The 22,665-nt window shown below is 45.2% G+C and overlaps 1 protein-coding gene across 1 annotated transcript in view; it reads right to left on the reverse strand.

Moving 5' to 3' along the window:
• LOC138300331 (zona pellucida sperm-binding protein 2-like) overlaps positions 1-22,665 on the reverse strand; it is a 358,889-nt gene that overhangs the window by 209,410 nt on the left and 126,814 nt on the right. The window contains exon 10 of the mRNA XM_069239568.1: positions 1,246-1,372. Coding sequence (XP_069095669.1) covers positions 1,246-1,372 — 127 coding nt within the window. The remainder of the gene's footprint in view (positions 1-1,245; positions 1,373-22,665) is intronic.

Here is a 22,665-nt window from a genome sequence, read left to right on the forward strand (position 1 = left end):
TGTCTTGCATGGGTTCATTACTTGCATCAATGTGTTGGTACACAGCATGGTTTTTTCCCTGGTTTCACTTTTGTGATGTGCACTTTCACACTTACTCACTTGGTTACTCTTTGTGTAATCAACAGCATAGAATATATATGTTGTTTCTGGTTATGTTACAGCCCTGAAGAAGCCTTATGTTGGGCGAAACGCATTGGCTGCTTATCCTGAACATATCATTTGTCTATGAAATTGCAGTGATTGAAAGAATACAAGGCTATCTTTCTTTATTATTCTTGGTCTCAATTCATATCGCCCACGTGATCGTGTGGAATCAACATTTTGGACTGTCAATGAAACATTAAACAGAAAGAACTGTTCATCTTTATTGTCTCATTGGACTTTCTCTTTCATATACACTTTTTGTATACAGATCGCGGTGCACCGCCTTTTGGAGTACTTACCGGTGTAATTCATATTACACTTCCAGCATAGTGACTATTTTGCACACGGCCAAAACATTTCTCATGTGCATTGTGCTTGTGGCAGGATCACTTTTTGAAATGCCACAATAAGCATATTTACAGGAATAATGCTCAAAGGTACTGCAGTATTTTAGATTTATGGATTTTCAGTCAATATATTCATTTAGAAAGGTGAACGTTTTGGAATGGAAGTTGTGATGGGGCTGTGTGTTACACTGGTATAAGCAAAGCTATCCATTAATTTGGTTTCACACCTTGTCCAGTAAAAGATTGGTAAATAACTAAAACAGTAAAAAAAAAAATTCAGTTACACTTCTGGCTACAGCTTAATCACACAATCATGATAGCAGACTGTGCATTTGCAGGTCAACTGCACTATGAAAAGTATGGATGCCAAATCTGAGGAGCTAAATAAAAATGATTTATCGGGCCAGTTAGTGGTGAAATATCCATTAATGGTTCCATTTCAGTCAGAAGTACAGAAGCATGGATATAAATAGAAAAAACAGGGGGTTTAGAGGAGGATATTTAAAAGCAATCCCAGAAGCAAAAGTTAACTTATGCTTGACATTAGGAGTTTGAAGCACCTATTTTGCTTCATCCGATGGCCAGTGTTTTACACAGGGGCATTTACAAAGGGCAACCAGACAGCTCAAACATGACATTAGACTACACTTTGGACAACCTCCAAATTAGATATGAGCGAGAATCAAAGTGTATATTACGTAGGACTATTAGTCCAAGTGTGACAGGATTTTTTTTTTATATTGGAAGTTCTCACCTGGAGGGCTTGGCCCAGTGCATTGACATTCTGGATAGATCACCATTGGAAGTGCAGTTTCTTTAAAAAGGAAAGTCAATTTTATACTTGACAGAAAGGTGCGTTGCATGTACATACATTTGTTTTTCTGAAAGAAACAAGAGTATAGACATTAGTCACTACACAAGCTTATCCACGCCACAAAGGCCCACAGAATTCCAGGCACGGCATACTCAGGGTGGTTCTAAAATAAGACACAGGAAACTAGACTTTGCAAATTTGTGAATTATAAAATGGCAAAACATGTAAAACAGCCTTGAGAAACCACCTTGCACTTCATTCAAAACTTAAACCTGCTATTGATGTGCTCCACCTTTCTAGCATTCTCATCAAGAGAAATACTTCACAATAGAACAAAGACCACCAAGATTACAAACAGCCTTTAATACTAAGCAGTCACCTCATGGGAAGATAATGTTGTAAAAAAAGATTTCCAAGCAATTTTCCCAAACTGAGTGCAGGTTGGCAGGCACTAAAGCAAGGTGGACAGCGTCAGACTTCAGGTAGGGAAGCAATACAGCAAAATACAATTCCTGGTGCAATGCAACCTTTGCTTACTAGGAGAAGATATGTATACATTTGTTCTAAACTACACCAAGTGAATGTTAAGGGACCTGCTCATTTGACCAGGAGAGAAGAAAGGACTGTTTTTGGATCCTATGTTACACTTCCGGTTTCCACCATTAAGTACATCACCCAGGGACAGTTGCCACTGGGTAGTTAGTTAGGACCATGATTCCACAGCCAAAAGATTTTTTTTGTTTGCTAATAACTTTGGTGCCATTTGGTGAATCTTGACCAAAAATATTGCCATTCACCTCAGCTCATTCCTGGAAAGCTTCAGAGTAATCCCTCAAGTGGTGGGACGGAGGGGGGTCCCAAAGCACATTTTCCCCATGAAAATTGAACAGCAATACCACAAAAACAGCGGACGGAATTACACCAAATTTGGAATGAAAGTTAGATCTTGGTTCACTGCATTTTGTGATTTGTTGCAAATCCATGCACACACCCTCCCTCGTCAAGCCTTTTTTAGGCCCGGTGGTCCACATCCTCCGGTCAGATGACTTTTTTGGAGGGGGGAGTCTTTAGACCTTGCCTTTTAGGCCCAGGGGTCCCCATCTCCCAGGGCTGAACTACTTTTGGTGAGGGGGATGGGGGGAGGGAGGGGGAAGGGGAAGAGAAGAGTGGCTTTGTCTCCTGTCAGAGCCTTTAGGCTGCAGGGACCCCACAACTAAAGGTATTTTCATGAATGCTGCATGAAGCCCTACTCTACAAGCCACCCTGTGGCCCTGGTAACATCACCCAGGGACTGATGTTAGCAGTGTGCCGGGGACCCCTCTACCAAACAATGCTGTTTGCTATGCTGAATAGTTCAGCCAGGGAATTCCCATTGAATTTCCTGAACATTCTCCAGGGAAGGGAACACAACTTTGCTTCCACCTGGGTGGGAACATAAGCTGGCTCCTGCTGGCCCCCAGGATGGGTGCAGGCTAGGAAGCTGTCAGGGACTGCAGGGGATTTGGGGCTCCTTCCACAGCTTCCAACTGGTTATGTTGTGACTGGCTTGACTGGGCAGCTACAGGACAAAATTATGGCTGATCTCACTCACACCCTCTATGGATGCCGGCTGGGGTGCCAGAAAGGACAGCAGGTAGCCCTGTCTCCCACATCTCTCAGGGCAGTATAGGTGTCCCAGGTGGTACTGGGACACCAAACAAAAATAAATAAATTAAGAAATGAGCAGCAGCAAGGAGTGCCACTGTTGGCGAGCTGAGCATGAGAAAAAAGTCCACCACACAGTGGGTGGTAGAACTGGGCTGGAACTCCATGTTACAAGTGTAACAGGGAGTGCCCAAAACTCTACCAACTCTGCCAACAGCAGTATTTATCTCCCATCCCTAGTTATGTGCCCCGTTGACTCTACACCATACACTTCACAGGTAGCATAGTTCACATTAACAATTAACCATAAATATATGGGCAACCCTAATTGCATTTGGTGTCCATTCTGTATACAAATGCCCAGAAAAAGGCAAATTCCTGAAAATACAGAATGTCTGTTCCTAAAGGAATGCCCTACAATGGACAGCTTTTCTCTTTATCAAACCTGTGACAGTCACCGGACGTACTTTGGGAAATAAAATTGATACGAGTAGAAAAGTGGGTACTGTAAACAGTATTCACTGTATGGTGAGAGTTTACCCTGTACCAGCCTGCTTGCAGACAAACTCATGAGAAAGACACTACAGAGTACTAAAAAGTATCATCTAAGAACAGTACGTGCTCTATGCAACACCTGGCAAAAAAAAATACATTATACACTTAAAATAAGCAACGCCAGAAAGTGCTAAAGACTATACTACCTGCAGCCTTCATACTGTAGTGAAACCTTTAAAGGCAGCCCATCTTCTGAAGCAAAACAGGCGCATGCATATACCTTAATGCTTGGTAGATAGTCTGTCAGGTAGAAATTGTCATGCTGAGACAAGTCTAATAACTCAAAGCTGCTTACAAATCTTATGTAGTACGTAAAATCTTTGCACTGGTGGAAACTTTCTGCAGTACCAAGAAAGTCTTGGGTGGAACATAATGACCAAACCATGCAACAGTCCAGCCTGAACTGCCAAGCCCTCCCTGGTCCAGAAATAAGCATCCTGGGAACGGTTTCAGGGTATTGCCCATCAGTCAGGCTAGCTTAAATCCAGTGGCACAGTGAGCACAGGACCCACTTCTGGACATACCCTTCCCACATAGGGCAACTTTAGCAACACCAGTCCCAGGATGCTCGTTTCCAGTCCAGGGAGGACCTGGCAGTTATGACTGGACTGTTCCCATGGGGAACAGGGTCACGACTGGTTTGCATAAGGCTGGGTCAAAACCAGGGTAGCATGGTGAGCAAAAAAAAACAATGGATTTCACCCAGATCTGTGGCTGGGGATGAGTGTTTGAAAAGTTTCAGCACTGTCCATCATCCTGTTGTGTTGCTAAAGCCGCCCTAAATAGCCAGGGTATGCCCAGACGAGGGCCCCTTGCTCACTGTGCCACTTAATTCAAACTAGCCTGGCTGAAGAGGGGTGTTACCCCGAAACCAGTCCCTGGATGCTTGCTTCCAGACAGGGAGGACCTGGCCTGGAAGTTCGGGCTAGACTGTTCCCATGGGAAACAGGGTAAAGACTAGTTTGGACCCAGCCATGTGCAAATCAGAGTGGCACGGTGAGCAAAACAATGGATTCATCCTGGATCTGTGACTGGGGGAGAGTTTGAAAGGTTTCACTCAGTCGATCATACTTTTATGTTGCTTAAGTGTCTGTGCAGCCAGGGTTCCATGAGAAGTGTCTTTCCCCCTTTTTCTCAGTAGAGGCCACACTGCACCCATGTGGGCATGCCAGCAGTTCATTCTGTGACATCAGCATAGCTCAGTTCATTGGCAGACTGAAGTGACCTCTGAGTACCGCCCCTCAGCCCCCCCACCCATTCTCTTCATTAGTCACTGCTGCTTATCCTCCACGGCAGTGATAGTGACTGGCTGTAAGAGCACCACAGCCACCCTGCCATTATTGGACTACGGTTGGTTGGTCATTACCACACTACTATGGTCTTCATTCCTTCTCCTGCTCCAATTTCCGGTAGGAGCCATAGGTGGGATAGTGGTAGCTCATGCAGCACTGCAACAACAAAATGGCACTGATAGGAAGAGCAGACCTCTCGCAGGCTGAGCGAGATCTCCGCCTGGGTGAGGACAAGTAGGCCTGGAGGTGCAATCAGACTGCTGCACTACCTGGTCTCAGAACAAGCGGGACAGTCTATGCCCTGGCGAACAGCAGCAGTCTGGTGATGGCAGGGGTCATTCCTGATTGCAAGGGGGCCCCCTTCCTAGTGGGAGCCGCAAAGTACACAGGGGAGGCCATGCTCCGAGCTACAGTGGTTGGAGGCACAGGGGTGCCCCAAAGTGACATCATGACACCCCTTCCCTTTTTTTCACTTATACCACGGGGTCCTGGGCAGCGGGTAAGTGCTGGTGAGTCTGCTGTGAACAGACGCCAGAGACTGGGACCTGGAAAAGTTGACCTCTCTGAACTACCGGCTCATGGTGTGGCTGCAGCAATGGAGATGTTGCTGAAGTAGCAATAAAGCTTCCTGCACACCAAAGAAAGCAGGTGAGCTGGGGCACTTGTACTGGCTAACGGGATGTAGCTGTGTCAGGAAGGTTGGCTGGTGTGGATGCCCAGGCACTTCCCTCCAGAGGTTGAAGGAGTCAGCCTCGTGGGGAATGAGGGGGCTGGGTGGCAGATGGCTAGGCCTTCTGGGGGAGGGTGGTGAACCCTGGTGGACCCCAGGCTGCAGGATAAACACTTGGAGGGTCCTGCTCCAGGTGTACTCTCCACAATGGTACGCACCATATTACCATTACCCGCCCTGCTGGAAAGTGAAGTGTGGAGGGGGCAAAAATGAAGCCGTCAAGGGCACCTGCAAGCCACTGATCAGCCTGTGCTGGGCTCGAGGTGCATATACAGCGGCAATATTTGCTGCCACTGGTCGGGGGGAGAACGGGGACATGAAGGCTGCAGTAGAAAACTAAATAGATGCAGTGGCCTTGGATTTTGGGCTGATCACAAAAATTTGGACAGAGTGGGTGAGACAGAATCCGCTGTAGCACATCTGCAACCAATTGCAGTCCCTGTGGCAGTCAAAGATGAGTTTGCAGGAGAGAGTGGAGCATGCAGAGGGCCGCTCCAGGCACAACAATGCATGTGGTCAGCCTCCTGGAACAGACTGAAGGTCCCAGCATGGAACTGTACATGGAAGACTGGCTGCTGAAAGTGTTCCTGGAGGACAAGAGCTCCAGGTGTTTACAGTGGAAAGGGCCCATAGAGTACCAGATGGCCCTCCGCAGCTGGGGGCCACCCAAAGTCAATGGTGGGCAGGCTACTTACTTTTTTTTGCACTAAGGATGACATCCTGCAGAGTGCCTGTACACATGTTCCATGGCAGGTGAAAGGGGAGGGGGTCAGTAAATATCCATCCAGACTATACCCAGGCAATCCGACGCCAGAGGGAGATGCTCCAGTCTGTGAAACTACGCACCCTGAATCTGAAATATGCTCTAATTTTCCCCACCAGACTGAGGGTGATAGATCAAGGCTGCTTTCCCTTCTTTAAAACTGCTAATTGGGTGTGGTTGGAGAGCAAGGGCTGTAAAATGCTGGACACACTAGGCTCCGAGGGTTGAGATGATTGGTAACAACCCAAACCACTGTGTGGGCCATACTGCAGGTAGAGGTCTGCCCCAACATAAGAACAAGGAGGAAGCGAGAGGGCAAAGGTAGCGGCAGAACTGCCCTTTGCATCAGTTATTCCCCCATCTGTTGCTAGTGGGCAATCTCCACAAGGCTCAGGGGTAGACTCAGAATTTCAAACAGTGAGGTTGAAGGGGGGCTTGGCTGTGTGACCCTTACTGTGGTAGATTTGCTGGTTTGAAGATGATAACAGTTGGAACACAAGTCAGAATGGTCCCCCTAACCTGAATGACAGCTGAATGAACTCTCGGGCACAAACACCATAGGTCAAGTGGTGGTCCCTAGGGCAATGCCTCTGTCTGCAAGAGATCATAGCTCTCAGACAGGTCTCGAATACAGTTGTTATGCAGTTGGGGCAACAGGCATCTCGGGCATTGGGGTGAGTTCAAGCCTGCAGCGGGAGGTGATGGAGATATGCAAAGAAGAGTATGTTTGAAGGTTTGTGAGATACAGCTTGAGCCCTGGCAGAAAGGTATTGGTTCTCCAAGATGTAAAATAGCAGTTATATGGGAGCATGACAAATGACCAGAGTAGTGGCCTACCCTGAAGATAATCTCCTGGAATGTGAATGGCCTTGGTGATAAACGCAAAAGAGGTGCGCAACTCGACCCCAACATAGTCCTGCTGCAGGAGACTCAGCTGGCAGATTACCTATAGATTTTTGGGCCATGGCCAATTTGTTCTATTGACCCACGCAGGATTTTCTAGGGACTCCTGGGGTGGGGGTACTGGTCCATAGATCCATCCCATTGGAGGTTATGAAAGCATGGGCCAGTGGGAATGGGTGCAAGTCAGCAATACACAGGTGATGTTATGGCAAAGACCTGGTGCTGGGCTCATGGTACTTTCCTCTGGACCTGCAATGTCAGGAATAAGGCCAGGCGCGGTCCAGGTCTTGCCCGAAACTCCACTGCACGGATCAGCAGTGCTTTATGGACACCACTTGTCATCCCCTCTTGTTCCAAAGGTGGCCATCAGCGTTTTCTGCCCTGTGGCAAAGCTCAGAGCTGCAGGTTCAGGACATTGGTGGACATGACGCACATCATTGCAATTCCAAGGAGGACTACAATTGCCATGTTTTTAGAGGGAGCAGCCATCTTGGGGTGTGGCAGGCCTATAAAGCCCAGCCACACCCAAGCATGTTGCTCACTGTTTTGAAGACTTCGATGGAGTCTCACCTTGTGGGTGTTTCTCTGAAGAACAGCAGAGTTCCTGAATGGCAGTGACATCCAACCAAAGGATCCTTGTTTCCATGGTGCATCCAAAAACAAGTAGGATGTACTCATAGCGATAAGGTATTGATGAATCCAATTTTGGAGGAAGTCGTTACTTCCAAAAGGTAAAGCTCCCCTTAGCACAATGAGCAAAGCGTTTTCAGTTTCCAGAGTACAGTGGCCTTGGTGCAACTATCAAGAGCGTTTGAGCACAGGTGTAAAGCGCTCTTTATACAGCTATTCAAGCGTTTCAGTTCACAGATGTGAAGCGATCTAGGCACAGCAATTCAAGCACTTCAGTTCACAGATGTAAAGTGCTCTTGGTACAATAAATCAAGCGCTTCAGTTCAGATGTAAAACGCTCTTGGCACGGCAATTCAAGTGCTTCAGTCCACAGGAGTAAAAGGTTCTTGGCACTACAACCAAAGTGATCCAGGCCACTTGAGTAAAAGCGCCCCCTTAGCATAATGAAGCAAGACACGTAAAAGCACTTACTGGTATTATAAGTAAAGTGCTTCAAGTTCAATAAGTAAAAACTTTTCGGCCTTTATAGTTGTGAAAGTTTTTGGAGATAAGCAAATCAGTTTTCATTGTTCTTTGAAAAGCTTACGATGTGAAAAGCATATTTAATTCTTTGAGATTTTCTAGGTCATGATAAAAGGTTTATGTTGTGAATGCACAGATGTTACAGGATTGATACGAGTATAATTATAGTCCAATGCTCTTGCCATCTCTTGATTCTGAGGTCATAGTTTACTCTTGTTACATGTTTCAAAGGGGCTTGGCCCCCATTTCAAAAGGGGTCTCCATCTGATATCTCGGAGACACATTTAGTCAAGAGTCTATTGATGAGTTACATTTCTATGAATGAGTAAATGCATATTTGTTCTAACCTTTTCTTTTCAGATCTCTCGCCCTGCTGTCCCTACCCTAATTCCCTTCCCCCTGACTGGCTTCATCATAATTGACAGGAGTGTCTGGGCTCCTGGGTGGCAGAGGCCACAGGTGGCATGGGCCCAGGATAAGCTGACAATCATTGGGGGCGCTTCCAATCTGACATTACAGGGGGAACCTAGAGAGTGAAGAAAACTAGGGAGAAGCCAAGGACAGATGACTGGCCACCTTTGTGGAAACCATGAGACTGGCTACTCTGTGGTGCGAAACGCACCTGGGGCAACACCAATATTCTTATGTGGCCAACTCAATGGGCACCATGTTGAGGTTGTACCATCTCCTGGTACCCAGACACCAAACAAGCTTATTTGGCCATACAGCTTTTCTCCCTTGAGGAATATTAGGCCACTCACCCTTGACTACAGTGGTTCAGCTGGCTTGACAGAGGCTGGACATGGAGGCTTGATGCTTGGGAAGCAATGGACAAAACAACTAGACAACTGATGGTCATGCCACTGACTGGTACCTTGTAGAGACTGAAGGGTCGGTCCAATCAGAAGCAGACTTATGGGAGGCCTATAAAACCGTCCTTAAGGGGCAAATGATAGCACACGCGGCAAGTAAAGGATGAAACAGGGAGGTGGAATGTAGGATGCATGAATAGAAGCTTACACAATTGGAAGGCAACTATGTCGCTTCTCCCTTAAGAGACCTTACACTTCAGCTTGAGATGAGGCAGGAGTCTTAACCTGTGTCAACAGGAGTTTGGGCACAGTTCTGGGCAATGCAGGGTAGAATATGAGGTGGCCAATAAGGCTGGAAAGCTCCTGGCCTGCAAAAAAAAAAAAGAAAAAAAAAAAAAATTTAAGCGCAAAGGTTTGAACTGGGGAGTCAGGACTGAAGGACAGCCCTTTGGAAATTGCATGGGCGTTAACTGATCATTTGGATGGGAAATACAAGGTGGAGGCCGTGGTATACTACCTTGGCCGACCAGAGAGATCTGGTTGACTTCATTGACAACCTTCTGAACCCCAAACTCCACCTTTAGCAGAGACCGTCTAAAAAAAAAAAAAAAAAAAAAGAGAAAAGTCACTGAGGGGGAGGGGGCAAAGGCAATATCCTAGTTGTATGTGTGGGATTTGTGCACACTAGCATGAAATACCTTAGGCCAAGGAGGGTACCATACAACCTCCTGTATGAGGTCACATGGAACACAGCATGAGGATTCGATGTGAGGCAATCAAGGCAGCTGTGGTTTCTCCGTTCTTTTCTTGTACGTAAGTGCCAGCATATTGTAAACTAATCTGGAAGAATTAAAGTGCAGTGCCTCTACAGAATTGCTGTCGAGGATGGGATTCAAACCCACGTGTTCAAGCACATCTTTGGATGCACTATTATGGACTCTGATTGGAAAGTTTTATAGCTCCTCAGATGTTTATCAAAGCTTCTTAACAAATCAGGAGCCACTTAGCAATCCATGTTCCCTGGAGACACCGATATTTACTAGGAGACGTGGAAGTTGCGTTTTGAGATGTTTTCATTACTCAGATTTATGCCTCCACTCAAAAATTAGACACTAGATAATGGACTTTGTCGAGTAAAAGTGCTCAATAGTATTAATCAGCAGATTCCACATATTTTAGTGTACACATTGTGCAGGGCGGCTGATTTTCAAAAATAAGATTCTCTCTATCTCTATCTCTATCTCTATCCACACACACACACACACAGGATATGGTTACTGGAAACATGAAATCTCACTCCACCACAAGCATTTTTACAGGCAAAAGTCATTATTAAAGTGGAGAGAATGGAAAGTACTTTATGAACTATATTTCCACATATGAGGACGATGAAGACCTCATAGCAGACAAAAGAAAATTGCCACATTTTCTTGGTCCTGGTGGATTGAAGGTTTGTAGCTGTAAACAGAAAAACCCTAGACAAGGAAATATGTTCACTAATGCTGTAGAAGAAGTAGATGCGTATTATAACTATATAGTATGTGTAGCAGTAGACCATTTTATATTTTCCATAGGGAAAAAGATGAACATTGATACTATGTTGTGTCACAAACACTTAGCGTTCATATATAGATTCGGAGATCATGATGAGTTGATTTGTGACAAAGTAGTGGTGCATGCAGCTGACCCAAATGTTCAGAATGTGTGATGGGCAAAAGGAGAAGTGTCACTGCAAGAAGTGGTCAACACTGAAAAGGGCAGAGCTGACCGGACGGTGTGCTAAAGAAGTGATAGCAGAAGACTAAAATAAGGCAGAGGAAAATTGAGACAAGACTTGTGGCAGAAATTTGGGCAAAGAAAATACCATCTACCAAATCAAAGATATCCATAAATGAGAATTCTAGACCATTGTGTGGAGATACAAGGAAGGATCAAACCAAGGAACTTGTAAGGGGAGGTGTTAAAGTATGGCAATTTAGGTACTTTAGCTAGTGAAAAGAAAGGTCCTGCACATTCATGGATGCTCATGGTGTGGGTGAATAGGACATTTTTATAAAGTATGTAGAAGAAAGGAGAAGTCAGTGAAATTACTTAACCAACTCTGAATCAGATAGCGGAAGAGAGAAAGATGTGAACATGTGTCCGCTTAGTATTGAAGGAGGCACTTAACATTGAGAATCAAAAGAAAAAAATCTGCTTGACAACTGAGTTTTGGACATGTCCATTGTAGCTGACTGTCACCCCACTCAATTGTCAACAAGGCATGGAAAGAAAAAATTGCACCAGTTATTGGTGATATTTAGATCATGCTCATATAAAACCTAAAATGTTTACAGGGGAAAGCATAGATATGGTGGGGGTAACAAAAAAGGTGCTTTTCAAGTTAAAGGATAGAGCAGTAAACTATGTTTGTCACATGACTAGGTGTTGGGGTCTAGGGTGATTCTTAACTCTCCTTGGTCATGCCACCCTGACAGTCTGGAGCCTGTGTTATCGCTTCAAATGAATGAAGAGTATGAACAGTATATTTTGCAAACCTACCCAGAAATATCTTTTTCAGATCCTATAGGTCAACTTAAAGGGTTCCAGCACAAAATAGTCTTAAAATTCATTGCAGAACCTTACCTACACAAAGCAAGAAATACACCTTTGTGTTGGGGGGGGGCGGAGTTTGCCGGGCTGCAAGATGGCCACAGGTTAAGAGTGCTCCGTCAGCCGCCACTGATCTGAAAGGATCCTGCCACCCCTAAAGATCTTTTCCACAGTGTTGCTGGGTTCTCTGTTGCACCTGTGGCTCCAGAATTGAAGGGTCTGACAGTCCGCTGTGCTGGATCGAGTGGGCTGCGCAGTGCACTGAGCAGCAGCACTTGGGCCTGTGGGTGCAGCCACTGCGGCATGGGCCTGGATGTGCTGGGGCTGCCGAGCGGCCCTGCCTGGGGAGTGCTGCCCACCCGCAGGAGTGCTCTTACCAAATTCCTGAAACCGAGCTGCCATGAATCACCTGTCATGGGTCCCTGATGTGAGAAGGGAATGTAAAAGGTGAAGTAGGACAAACTGTGTTCGATAATCTTGGTCTCCTTACAGGTGAGTCTATTGGCTTGCTTTTTTGTTGATGGTGGGGTGGGAGTATGAGCTACTTCCTCCCACCCCTTATCATACTCTTGGTTGGATGAAAAGATTACCATTGATGACTGTTAGCATACATGTAGACTGATGGAGTAAATCTGCAATGGTCTATCCTAATAATCCCAATTGTGTGAGTGTGAGCCTTTTGTGCGCTTGGCGGGGGGTGGTGTTTGCAGGGGTAGGGCTACCGGGTTGGAGTTTGTGCAGACTGCCAAGAGGGGTCTTTATTTCTAGTATATAGCAGGGGTACACCGATAAGCATAAAGGTGGTCAGGAGGGGCAGGGTGGGGCCAGGTAACATCCACTCCACAGGTGCTCTACACTGTTCTACAAAGATGCACATCATACTGAGGATGGGTGGGACTAGGCGGGATTATATATGTGGAGACTAGCAAGTTGGGGAACAGCCTGCTGTGGGGTGAGGGTTTCACCATGTCAGTTGGGAAGTAGTGTAGTTTTTGCACAAGTTATGCGACAATAGAAAACAGCAAGTTTATTTGGACCAAGTACAGCAATGATACATTGTTTGTAATAAGGCTGTACATGAAGAAGACCCTTTTGGTCATGTTAGACCTCTTGCCTTGAAGCTATTGACGTTGAATGTCAGGGTTTTAAATTACAGGAAAGTGCGGAAAGTGATTGCCTACTTACCACAGTATAGATCTTGCAGTTTTGCAAGAAATGCATCTGGCCCCAGATAGCACGGTCCTCACCACACGTAGGCTTCAAGATCAGTTTTTGGCTGCAAGTTTTACTTCACATGCACATGGGGTGTTGATCTGGTTAGCAAGACTCTGAATTTCACCTATGGGAAGGGAACTAGTGAAATACTAATGGCAGGTACATTATAGTTCACTGTAATGAAGGAGGCCTCATGTTCTTATTGGTGTGACTGTACGTACCTAATTATGACGATCCAAAGTTTACCAAGGGCTGTCCACAAAACTAGCAACGTGGAGAGGCCTACCACAAATACAGGTGGGGGATTTTAACTGTTTTGAATCTGGCAATAGACCATTCAAGTAGTCTTCTGAGAAAGCCCTCAGCTGCTGCTTGAGTGGTCACCACTATGGCGGTGGATGCTGGTCTGGTTGACATCTGGAGACATGCCTTCCCTATGGAGGACAACTACTCATTACTCAGCAGTACAATCTGTATAGACTGGCTTGTGACCAGGAGCCTTATGCCTAGCGCTCACATGGTCTGAGTATGTCCTGGGCTAGGGACGATCTATGTGCCAGTCCTTCTTACTTTGGAAGTGTGGGGCAGCTGCATTGCACCATTCACCTGGTGATTTCCACCATATTCACTTTTAGATAGGGTGAGGTCCTGGTGGAAGGCCCTAACAATGCAAGATTTTTTTTTTAGCACAAATATAGGATGAGTCACCAAATTTAGCACTGTGTGGGAAACCTTTAAAATATATCCATGGCTTGACCACTGCAAAGCACGCTGGAGTATTGAAGTCACTGCAGGAGAGCTTGGACCAACTAGGTGAGATAGCACATTTTGGAGGGGGAACACCTGGCCACAGGATAACCAGCTATTTGGCTGTATACAGGGAAAATTAACGAAATTCAGAGAATGCACAAACAGAGGCCCAGCATGTTGGTGGGGGGGGGGGGTGAAGATGCTATTGGCTCATTCGTATAAGGAGGGGTGATCGCACTAGAGATACTGGCAGGACTCCTACACTTCAAAAGGAAACTGGACAGGATTCTGGAGATACAGGTTGAAGGGGGGGGGGGGGGGGGGGGAAGCGGCAGACTGCTGAGACCCGACTGATATTGCCAATCAATTCTGTGATTACTACGCCACATTGTACACTTCTAGAATACCCTCTGATCCAGCCCTCACATTAGATTACCTAACACACATAGCTCTGCCCTGGCGGTCTAACACATAGGGAACACTTAATGGCACCCCTGCAACCAGGAGAGATCTTTCAGGCCCTTAGGACGGTCGGGAAATCCCAGAGCCCAGATGGGCTTACAGTAGCCTTCTACAAGGCAAATCAGGACCTTCCGATCCCTCACCTGATGACACTCAGGAAATGTCAGGGGATAAAGAAACTCCCTTACATGAGAAGGCGTTAATCGTAACGCGGCTTAAGCTGGGTATGCCCCCACAGCAGTGTTCCTCTTCCATACCTTTTATTAATGTAAACAAAAACAATCCTACGATCCTAGTGAATATGTTGGCACAGCTACTGCCTGTAATGGTGGGGGTGGAACAGGCAGGATTTGTTCCAGGTTGTAGTCTTACATTGAATCATAGGACTTTATTCAAGCACACAGCCTCGACAGTACAGGCGGTGGAGATTTTCTTAGATGCTGAGATGGCACTCTACTCTGTAGAGGGGTCTTCATGTTTGAGGTGTTGAAGTGTTCATACAATTGGTACAGATGTTATATGCCACCCCAGTGGCAAGAGTGAGTCAGTCAAAGGAGCAATCTAGCTCGATAATGATTTCCAGGGGGGCGTTGGATCAAATTACCTTTCATTAGCTGGGCGCATTGCCATTATTAATTTTTTTTTCCTTCTGAGGCTTTTAATCCTTTCAGAATATCCCCATATTATTGCCTAAGCATGAATTCTCCATGATACGGTCGCTCTTGATCTGGCTGATGTGGGCAAGTAAGCAGCCACGTGTTCAGTGGCATGTAGTAACCCTCATATGACACGGAGACCATTCCATGTTCGCGCATATGTGGATTTATGGTTCTACTGACTTACCACATTTACACAGAGTGCAACATGGCGGCACCTCTGCCTTACCAAATATTTGTACCCCCTGGTTGTCAGCATGAAGTGATTGACTCGTTGAACACCACCACCCACACTTGGCATAATCTAATGATGAAACAGGTACTCCCTTACCTGTACTCTCACTTAAACTTGAGTGGTGCTCCTGGTTTCCTGTGAGCGGTGATGGGGAGTGATCAACATTGCGAAAAATGGGCATATAGAAAATGGGGGATCTGTTTGATGAGGGTGTCGTGAGGCCCTGGGAATCTTATGGAACTGGAGGTAGCCACACCACTGATATCAATACTACAGAGTAAGGATCGTCATGTATGACCTTTGGGGGAGGGGGAGATGGGGGGCAGAGAAGAACTAGAGCTGCCGGAAATGCAGGCGCTCCATGACCAGCAACACCATGGCAACCATCCATTCAGGAGCACCCACTGACCCCTGCCCTCACCACATCTTCAACAAAGCCAGCGACATCATTGCACCCAAACTCCGGCATACCATCAACCGCTCCTTTGAAACTGCCACATTCCCAGAGTTGGAAACACGCCCACATCAAACCTCTTCTGAAGAAACCCACCGCCGACCTGACAGACCTCATGAACTACCAGCCCATCTCCCTGCTCCCCTTTCCGGCCAAAGTCCTTGAGAAAGCAGTCAATTAACCACCTTCCTGGAAGCCAACATCCTGGACCCCTCAGTCAGGATTCAGAAAAAACCATAGCACCAAGACCGCCCTCCTCACCTCCACGCCTGACATCCGCACCCTCCTGGACCAAGGTGAGACAGTCCCCCCAATCCTCCTGGACCTTTCTGCAGCCTTCGACAGTCTCACAGGACAAGCTATGCACCCGCCCCCATGATGCCAGCATCTGAGACTCAGCTCTGCAATGGCTCTCCTCATTCCTCACCAAAACACAGGTCCGACTCTGCCCATCACCCGCCTCTCTTGGAAGACTCCAAAAATCAGCTGCGGCGTCCCCAAAGGATCCTCGCTGAGTCCCACCCTTTTCAGCCTTTACATGACTCCACTGGCCACCATCATCAGAAGCCACGCACTGTCTCCTATGCCAATGATACCTAACTGATAGTCTCCCTCACCAACAACCGCACCACTGACAAGAACAATCTCCACGAAGGAATGAAAGCAGTCGCTGCCTGGATGAGAGTTGCTTCAAACTGAACTGACAAAACAGAAGTACTCATCCTCTGCTCCACACCCTGCACCTGGAACGATTCCTGGTGGCCCATCTTCGACTCATTGCCCTCATTGGACGGACAGGTGAGCACAGTCTCATCTCGTTGCTTCCATACTCTATGCATGCTTTAAAAAAAAAAAATCTACAAGTTGATCCCTACCGAAGCCAGGAGGACGGTCACCCAGGCCCTCGTCAGCAGCCGCCTTGCCTACGGCAATGCACTATACCAGAACCACCGCCAAGACCCGAAAAAGACTACAACACATCCACAACACCGGCCGGTCTCATCAAGAACGCCCCACCACACCGCCACACCTCCGCCCTTCAGAGACCTACATTGGCTTCCTCGACAAAAGAATCACATTCAAGCTCCTGACCCACGCCTACAAGACACTGGACTAGTCTACCTCAACCACAGACTCTCCTACACTCCCGCAAGATAACTTTGCTCCGACCAGGTCCTTGCCAACGTCCTGCGCATCTGGAAAACCACAGCCGGAGCAAGATCCTTCTCCCACATCACCTCCAAGTCCTGAACACCACTCCCACCCACCTCCGGCAATCCCAAACCCTGTCACAGTTTAGGAAGGACCTCAAGACCTGGCTCTGACTGATCCTCAGCACCCCCTCCAGCACCTTGAGACCCTCACACGGGTGAGTGGCTGTGTTTTATAAATCCCCAATTAATTATTGAAGAGACAGCACACAGTAAATTGATATCCAAGCTGTATGCATGTGCCCAAGAAGCACGTAGATCGGGGGTTATAAAGGTTAGATTGGACTGGCAAAGGGACCTGGGTATAACCTTGACAGATAGTGGCAATATCGTTGCTCCACAACATGCTCCATATCTCTTAATGAGAGGCACAGATTAATTCACAAATCAGATAAACTAGACCCATCAGACTACACAAATATGGTCTGTGTTCTACAGCCAACTGCCCGAGATGTGGGGAGGGGAGGCGGGCCTTCTACATACACCATGAAACTGTCCCAGGGTACAAAGGTTCTAGTCACAAGTGTTTTCGGAGCTAAGTGATATCACAGGTGTCTGGCTGGTGGCAGCACCTCTCCTGGCGCTCCTTGGGCGTTATAAGAATGTGATAAAAAAAGGTAAGGAAATTACTGGCACTGGGCCTCCTATTAGCAAAGCATAGAGTGGCCATAAGATGGGATCATGGTCCTTTACCCACTCTTACAGAATGGCATGCTGACATGGTGTATTGCAATACTCTGACACCTATACTGATTTATCTCCACCACAGAATCTCCTGCACAATTATTGGGGACCATATCAAACATACTTTATTGGCAAGGAAACAGGCAAACCTGAAGGCAGACGCTAGTACAACCACTTAGGCCAAACATTTGAGTAGAACAGCTTACAAAATAGAACCCCAACACTAGTCCCGCTCATTTTGTGATTTTTATGGGTTTTACGCACCTCTAAGGGGAGGAATTGGATGGGTAATATCCTACAAATAAGTACAGGCAATTGAGAAGCAGTCAGTCTTCTGTACTGTTGTTCATGGTATGATTTTAAGCTGATTGTCAAATGTTACTGATGTATATTGCAGAAAAATAAAAAGAAATATACCTGTGACTTTGAGTGTGAGTGGAAAGTGAGTTAGAGAAATTGTCTGCTGCAGGAATCAGCAGGTAGTCATCGGAGTGGGTATCGCCAATAGTAATTGCGAAAAAATCTAATCAGAAACTCACTCAGTGGACGAGAGATCTTAATATTGTGGTGGATCAATTTCCCCTACCTAAATTAAACAAAATGCTATCTGCAATCCAAGTAACAAAGATTAAGAGCTGTTTAACGTCTAGCAGAATTTTATTCAAAATTTAAGAATAATTTGAGTGGTCCCCTTCTTGTCAAAAGGATTTTGAAAGTCAAAAATGATATTTGTGATACTTTACCATTACAAGAATTTGATCCAAATCTAAAAATCTATAATCACAAGAGATGCAAATGGAAAGATAATTGGTGCAGTTCTAAGTTGAAGTGAGTGGGAAGTGTGTGATTGCATTTTCTTCACTTTCATTAACTCCTACTGAAGAGAAGTATTCAATTATTGAACACAAAGCATTGGCATGTATATGGGGTATGGAACATTGCAGACCGTTCATTTGGGGTTCTGAAATGATCAATAACCAAGGTTAACCACCAAGGGACTGTACACTGCATTACCCCACCTAGCAAGAATGTCCATAAAACTAATGGATTATAAATCTGTACCAGAATATGAACCAGGTCTTAAAAACAGCAGCAGATTTTTGGAGTAAACCACCACTACTGTTAGACAAAGTACCTGAAGATATTTAAAAAAAATTGAGTAGTGAAGATTGATAACTGAAGAAAGTATTTTAAGAGAAGAGTGGATCGAAGGCTATAAACAACTTTTAATGAATCTCCATGACAAAATTAATGGTTGACCTAAAAAAAAAAAAAAAAAAAATAATTGCATGAAAAGATTAGAATATTTTGGCAATTAAGACATGATTTATCAGTGGGATGGTTTCGAGTGGGAGAATAATTCCACCAGGAGTTTTAAAAGTCAAACTGATAGAATTATACCATGAAGTACACTAAGTAATCTAACATCCTTTGTAGAATGAAAGGAAAAAAAGAAATTAAACAAAAATAAAAATCAGGAATTGTGTAATGAGAGAACTTTCATGAAACTCAGGTGACTGACCACACTTCTGTCCATTCATTACTCCAGATATGCCTTGGGAAAGAATAAGTCTTGATGTAACAGGTCCAGTTTTGGATGGGGAGAGACAGAAGTACTTATAAGCAGCCACTGACCATTTCTCAAAATGGCCAGAAGTAGACATTATCGAACACGCAGAATCTAAGAGTATATTAGTTTTTAGATGGAATGATTTTGAAGGAAAGCTTGCCCAAATGTATAAATCGCAGACAATTGAACAGTTTGCTGTGGATATATTTGGGAAGTTTTAAAAGAGAAATGGAATTAAACATAAAACTGATTTATCATCAGGCAGGAAATGGTGCAGTGGAAAGATTTAACTGGATTATTAAAGGGGCATTAGGTGGGTGAGAAAATAGTTAAAATTGTAAAATTGAATTATTCGGCACAATTTGACCATTTAGGATTGCACCCTGCACTACCACAGGCCATAGCCCATTTGAACTAGTGAGGGGGAGGGCATCACTGCCAAGAAAGAACATTAGTTGCATGCCCAACGCCAGGAGAGTGGAGTGGAAACCAAAAGTAGTGAAGGATAGAATTACCAAAGGCCAAAAGGTTAATAAATACCATGATAAAATAAATATTTGTAAAAGAGTTCATTTGGAAGTGGGTGGCATGGTGAGAAGCAAAATTGTAATTTTAAGGAGAAGACAAAGTAGGTTTCAAGATCTTATCACAGCAGAAAAAATATTTTGTAATCCGGTTTTATTATGCAAAAGAAAAGTTCGACATTTGTGTCACTGGCCAACTGCACCAGAGGTGGAAATGAAGAATCAATAAAACCTTTGAATCTCTAAATGGTAGGTTTAACTCAATGATTGAGGAGGATAGAAGAGAATTCACATCCAGTTAGAGGAAATGGGGTATTCAGTTATTGAAGGTATAGAAATTGGCCAAAGCAAATGACCGCATGTTGCAAAAGCCACCTAATGTGTCAGACAAAAACCAGGATATTTGAGCTGAAAGGAGATTGGGTAGGTTTGGCAGGTTACTCCATAAACCTGCTAAATTAAATGACTGAGTAAAAGTATCATTAGATAGGATACTATTAAACCCCATGATATGCAAGGAATTAACATTTTAATATGATAGATATTCTAAGTGTAAGCAGGGTTTAACATGTGTATAATATTTATGTATTTTTATCTATGTTAGCATGTTTTTAACAAATGTATATTTAATGATTTATCTATTTAAAAATAAAATGTATTTACCCATTTATTCATAGTCAAGTAGGTATATGCACATGTATTATTCATATTTAACAAGGGGGGGGATGTGTGGGATTTGTGCACACTGGCATGAAGTACTTTGTCAAGTAGGGCCCAATACTACCTCCTGTATGAGGTCATATGGAACATGGCATGAAGCATTCTATCTGGAGAATATCAAGGTGTCTGGTTTCTCTCATACTAAAGTACCAAGATATTGTAAATAAAGCTGGAAGCGCAGTGCCTTCTTTACAGAATTTGGTGACTAGGATGGGATTCAAACTCATGCGTTTGAGCGTGGGATTGGATGTGCTCTTATGGACTCTGACAGGCCAGTTTGGAAGCTCCTCATTGGATGTTTATCAGCTTCTGAACAAATCGGAAGGCAATTAGCAATCTGCGTTACTTGGAGATGCAGATGCTTAGAGTCAAACGTGGAAGTCGTGTTTTGAGGTTACTACTGAAGTCTGCCTTCTCTACAGAATGACCTCCTGGCCCAAATGATTTTTACACCAAAAGTCTTCCAATGTACAAATCCAAGGAGGTCGGATCACTGCTTGAAATGTTGTCCAAGGCGAAGGAACAGGGAAGTTTGCCACTGGACCTCAGAGGTTACAATACACATGATACACAAGGTGGGAAAACCAGTAGATGACTGCCTCTTACAGGCTTATTAATCATTGTGGAGCCAAAGGGTCTTGTGAAAATCGTGGCAAACTGTCTTGCACTAGTGGCAGACTCTCTGGTCACCCCGGATCAGTCTGGGGTCATGCCTTAACGGGTCACAGGGCACAATCTGCGTTGCTGAATGGGCTGCCTGGAGCTTATTTCTAGGATTAAGGAATCTGGTTCCTCCTGGTCTTTGATGCAGAGAAGGCCTTTGATTCTTTGGAATGACCCTACATGACAGCAGTGTTTGATAGGATGGGCTGTGGGCCCTGCTTACTCTCCTGGGTAAAGCGGAGGTATGAGAGGCCAGCTTAAAGAGGTCTCCATTGGGCCCCGGAGTGGGAAGACCTAATTATATGTTGAAGATATTCTTCAATATCTGGCAGGCCCAAACTCTATACCAAGGAAACACCCCTGTCCTTGCTGGGTCAGGCAGCCCTTTAAAAATTATTTACCTGCATTTCTACACATACTGTAGAACCACCACTTCCCAATCTCATAAGTTTTTTTGGATGGCGGACAGGAGTCAGGACGCTCCTACAGGGTGTAGTTCCCGAAATTGCTTTACCAACCAAATGGGGGTAATTGGTCTCATGAATCTCTGCCTCCACTACTGGGTGACGCAGCTGCTGGTTGTAAATGACTGGGCCTCCCTGTCCTACCAGGAGCCATCCTTGCAGGGGGAACTGGGCAGCGATGGCAAGGAAAAACTACCTGCTGAACTTTATGGAGGGACGGGGATGCCCTCCAACCCTACCACATGGACTGGAGACAGTTGGGGGTGGGTGTTGCAAAATTCTGCTTACAGAGCAGAATGTAACTCCAAGATCTGCTTGGGAGCGCAGAGTTTGGCAAAAACTCTGCAATCCACCATCTACCAGAGTTTACCAGCACCAGCCCACCCCTAGTCAAAACACATGGACGCACCCTAGAGTAATATAATTACAATTATATTACATTATAATTATAAGGACTAAGTCGATGACCTTGAAATATGAATCTGAGCCCATCTTGAGCGTGACGCTAATGGGTTTGGTAGCCATAGGTCATGTTAATTTGAGGCGGTGTGTACTTGAAAAGGACGTTAAGGGGTATACTTGCTTTCGGCATGCCTGGTTTACTATCCCATGGTTTCGCAAAGACGACTTTCACTAGGAGTGGTGAGCCAGCTTTATATTTACTCAGTGTACAGAAAGCTGTTGCACATCCTCTGGCAAGTACTAGCAATACTAATTCAATATGTCCCTTTATCAATAGGTTCCACGTCCACCATGGGTACTAGCACACTCACCTTCTTCCTTATGGATCACATGCCAGATGCTTACTGCAAAATCCTGCCCACCAGCAAATTGGGATGCAGTATTTGCAGCCACTGCTCCCCCTCCCTGGCACCATTCCACTCCTGGTGAGACTTAAAATTCAGTGAAGAAATGTAGGTGCACTTTGTCATTATATCATCCATTTGTCTGTCCTTGAAGTAACACTGTCCAGAGGTTGTCCGATTGTGTTCTCATATCACTTTTCCTCCTTTCCCCCACCATCACAAAGCATTATTGAAAACTGAAGTTCGCGTCACTGCCCTGTCCAATAATCCATTAGTTGCAAAATTTCTCACCACTGCCCCAACTAGGTTTTCATGTAAATGGAAACAGTTCTAGTCTTAAGACTCACTTGCTCAGCTGCTTGCATGTTCCCGTTGCACAATAATGGGGGCAGGGAAACTTGCTTGCTACCATCTGGCTGGAGCATTTTTGAATCTCTCACCAAACAGGAGCAGACTTGTTCTGTTTCACTGCCCCACTCCTGCCAGCAAGGAAACCATGCACA

The sequence above is a fragment of the Pleurodeles waltl genome, chromosome 6 (genome assembly GCF_031143425.1).
Source record: "Pleurodeles waltl isolate 20211129_DDA chromosome 6, aPleWal1.hap1.20221129, whole genome shotgun sequence".
Lineage (NCBI taxonomy): Eukaryota > Metazoa > Chordata > Amphibia > Caudata > Salamandridae > Pleurodeles > Pleurodeles waltl.